The sequence below is a fragment of the Saccostrea cucullata genome, unplaced genomic scaffold, assembly GCF_032062105.1.
Source record: "Saccostrea cucullata isolate Sc308-1 unplaced genomic scaffold, CSIRO_AGI_Scuc_v1 ctg8960, whole genome shotgun sequence".
NCBI lineage: Eukaryota > Metazoa > Mollusca > Bivalvia > Ostreida > Ostreidae > Saccostrea > Saccostrea cuccullata.
Genome location: NW_026925611.1, coordinates 1 through 3,343, shown reverse-complemented (window position 1 = coordinate 3,343; position 3,343 = coordinate 1). Strand labels below are relative to the sequence as shown.

The 3,343-nt window shown below is 31.7% G+C and overlaps 1 protein-coding gene across 1 annotated transcript; it reads right to left on the bottom strand.

Moving 5' to 3' along the window:
• Nucleotides 1-533: 533 nt before the first annotated feature.
• On the bottom strand, nt 534-3,167 carry LOC134269343 (multiple epidermal growth factor-like domains protein 10). Its single transcript, XM_062751545.1, has 6 exons — nt 2,825-3,167; nt 2,580-2,720; nt 2,063-2,200; nt 1,684-1,821; nt 1,332-1,469; nt 534-685 (listed from the first exon to the last, which is right to left on the bottom strand). Exons 1-6 carry the CDS (start codon nt 3,165-3,167, stop codon nt 534-536), a joined length of 1,050 nt encoding a protein of 349 aa, XP_062607529.1.
• Between the last annotated feature and the right edge of the window lie 176 nt (nt 3,168-3,343).

Genomic DNA, 3,343 nt, shown 5'->3' with positions numbered 1-3,343 from the left:
TAAAAAATCAACATTTCAAAAAGGAAACGAAATAAGGTAATCTGCTAAGAGTTGAAAAGAATAAAGAAAAATAAAAGAATCTAAATTTAAAGCATGAAAAAGGTTTCTTACGCTGTGTACAAACCAATCCTTTGTATCCAGTTGAACACCCTTGTAAACAGGTACCATTAACATGGTGACATTGTGTACCCTGTAGACAATTTCCACAGCTTTGGCTGCAGTTATTACCATAGGTCCCACCATTACATTCTAAGTAATATAAATCAGGAAATTCATTATAAAATTACATTTTAGATCTCTTGATTTCTTTCGCTGTGTATAATATATATTAAGTATAGAGTAGTTTTGTAGGGCTTTGTGTGTTGCTACTTTTAGATACATATTCAATTATTCATCTTTGCAGGATTTAGGTACAGAAAGAACATTAAAATTCAAATAATATTGACATTTTACTTTTGATTTGCTTTGGAACATGTTATAGTGTATAAAGTGCTCATGGCTGATTTTCGTTTTTAATAAGAAATAAAGTTTAATTAATATAAATAACCACTAATGCAGAGTAATCCGTTGTATCCGGGAGAACAGCCTGTCAAGCACGTTCCATTGATATGATGACACTGTGAGCCGTCACGACAGTGACCACAGCTCTTGGCACAGTTCAAACCATATCTCCCACCGTCACATTCTGTAAATAAAAACAATACAAATCATGTATTTTTTTAAATGTAAACTTGTCCTTTCCTGGCTCAGGAAAAATCAAAAACATTAAGATATGTAGGGGAGTCTTTTTTACTCTTAAACGCAAATTTGAAGCTGAAATAGTTAATAATTGGACAAGGTAACAAAAATTAATTTTAAATATATACCTGGAGGTTAAAACAACTTGAAGGTGTTTAATCAAGACATTTAACTCGGTTGAAATATGGCACACTTTCAACAGAAAGCCCTTTTTTTCATTTCATCAAGTGAAGTTATTAATAAATAAGTATATTAAAGAAAGTATATATATAAATCACATCAATTCAAACATCATAAAAAAAAATTCAATTAAAAAAAATATTCTGTCTGCTTTATTTGCATCATTTCAAACTTAAGTAAACATATTTCAATCCACATCGATGACTAAAAATGGATTAACTTTTCATGTTCTTTTTTTATATATGTACATTGTATCATATTCCGTCAACAAATATGTTCTGGAAAAAAGATTTTCCCCCACCTAACGACGAAATATTTTACCATCAAGTCTAGAGAGGCTAAGCATACATTATTTTAAAGTTGGTCCAATGTTTATATTTTAAGCAAGTGTACCAAATATTCCTAGTTCTTACTTTTCTTACAAACAGGACCCTCGTATCCGGCAGAACATCCTTGTAGACAGGAACCATTGATATGATGACACGCTACGTTACCAACACAATGACCGCAAGTCTGCCTGCAACCATCGCCAAACAATCCACTGTCACATTCTTAAAATATATGATATTTTTATGATCAAATCCTAAGCACGTCTAAAAAATTATTAATGAGTAAACACGTATATATAAGTACTTTTGATAAATGCAAGAAAAATAATCATACGTTCATGTATTCACTCTTTATTCTTAAAAGAGGAATGAAATCATTAGTTGGTGTGATAATGCAACAAAATATATGTATCTGAAAACGCTGTCAATCAGTTACCTGTGATACAGAAAGGACTTTTATATCCTGAAGAACATTCATTCACGCATGAACCATTCACATGGTGACATTTTGATCCATCAGAACAGAGTTTACAAGTTTTGTTACACATCAATCCGTAGGTTCCACCCACACATTCTACCAAAAAGTATCCAGTATTTAGTAAATCTCATATAAAAAGCTAATTGGAATGATTTTTGTTTTTTTCTATACATCTGTATGTCAACTGTCAATGTCTATTCCCAGAAAATCAAATATGCCAAATGTGTTTACCATTTTAGTTGGCGTTTCATGCAATGCCATTAACACAATATTTACGTGATTGAGAAAAAACTTGACACTGATCTTTATTAGACGTTGACGATATAGTTTTTCTTACTATTGTTGCAAAGAGATCCAACATATCCGGCAGAACATCCTGCTTGACATGTGCCGTTGATATGATGACACTGTGTATTACCATAACAATGACCACATTTTTGACTGCAGGTTGCTCCAAACATTCCACCGTCACATTCTTTTTGATAATTATAGAATGATTAATTGTATTGTACATATAAGATCCGCGTTTAAGAAAAAAAATATCGCTCTCTGAGTTAGTTATTTACTATGGTGTACAATGTATACATGTATAACACAACTTATCAGAACAAATACATGCGATGCAGAAAGTTAAAAGAAATAGACAAACACAATGTACACATGTATATATTTCCTCTCTGTGTCATATATTTCATTACATTTATTTCGGAAAGGTTCTAATAAAAATTGTTAACAAATAAATTAGTAAATAACTTGTACTAACTTTCACTAGAGTTTTGCATCTGTTTTTGCTTAAAACGTAATATATTTATTACCTACACAAAAATAAACCTGCATATTAATTCACCACTTACTCTGTCTACATTGAGGCCCCTCATATCCACTTGAACATCCCATGAGACAGTTCCCTGTTAAGAAATTACACCTCTGTCCAAGACAACTGTCCGAACACGATTGTTCGCAATATTTTCCATAGTATGTAGAATTAGGACATCCTGTTCCAAAAAGATAATATCACTGTTATCATTGTTTATTTCTTTTATAAACATCCATGTTGTATATCTACATGTATAACAGAAACAGAAAATGCAAAACTCACCATAAACTTCAAATTCACACAATTCATTAAAAGCAAATGCGGAGTAGTAGTCTGGATAGTGATAGCCAGCTCTCCTCTCGTTGTAGTATATCACATAACGTCCGTCAAATGGACAACTTATAGTTTGGTTTTCTGTGGGTGTACCGTTATTTTTCTGTATTTCATGAAAACATTCAATACCGTTGTCTTTGGAAGTATCATTTGAAATGTAGACGAAAAAACCAGCAAATCGACTGTAGAATGCACCAGGGCCTATATAGATTGAAATGTTCGATAAGAATGCTATTGCTTCTTTCTTGTAAACAACTATGATGTCAAGGAAAAGTCGCATCAATTTTGGCATGCCATTAAAATAGAACGTTATTTAAAATACAAATTACAATTTCAAGAAAAAAAAAGCGCAGCATTATTGTTACCAACTTTGAATAAAATGAACCTTTGCATTTTTTTTCTTACGCTAAAGAAAAAAAGCCCCCTAAACATAAAGAAAAACCAACATTATGTCCGATTCTCAAGTAA

What these genes read in the sequence shown, in the direction of transcription:
- LOC134269343 (XM_062751545.1), bottom strand. Translation starts at nt 3,167, where the DNA reads ATGCCAAAATTGATGCGACTTTTCCTTGACATCATAGTTGTTTACAAG. An exon ending in GTGTGAATTTGAAGTTTATG is followed by an intron (nt 2,721 to 2,824) that starts GTGAGTTTTGCA and finishes TTTTTGGAACAG; the next exon opens with GATGTCCTAATTCTACATAC. An exon ending in AAGTCCTTTCTGTATCACAG is followed by an intron (nt 1,470 to 1,683) that starts GTAACTGATTGA and finishes ATATATTTTAAG; the next exon opens with AATGTGACAGTGGATTGTTT.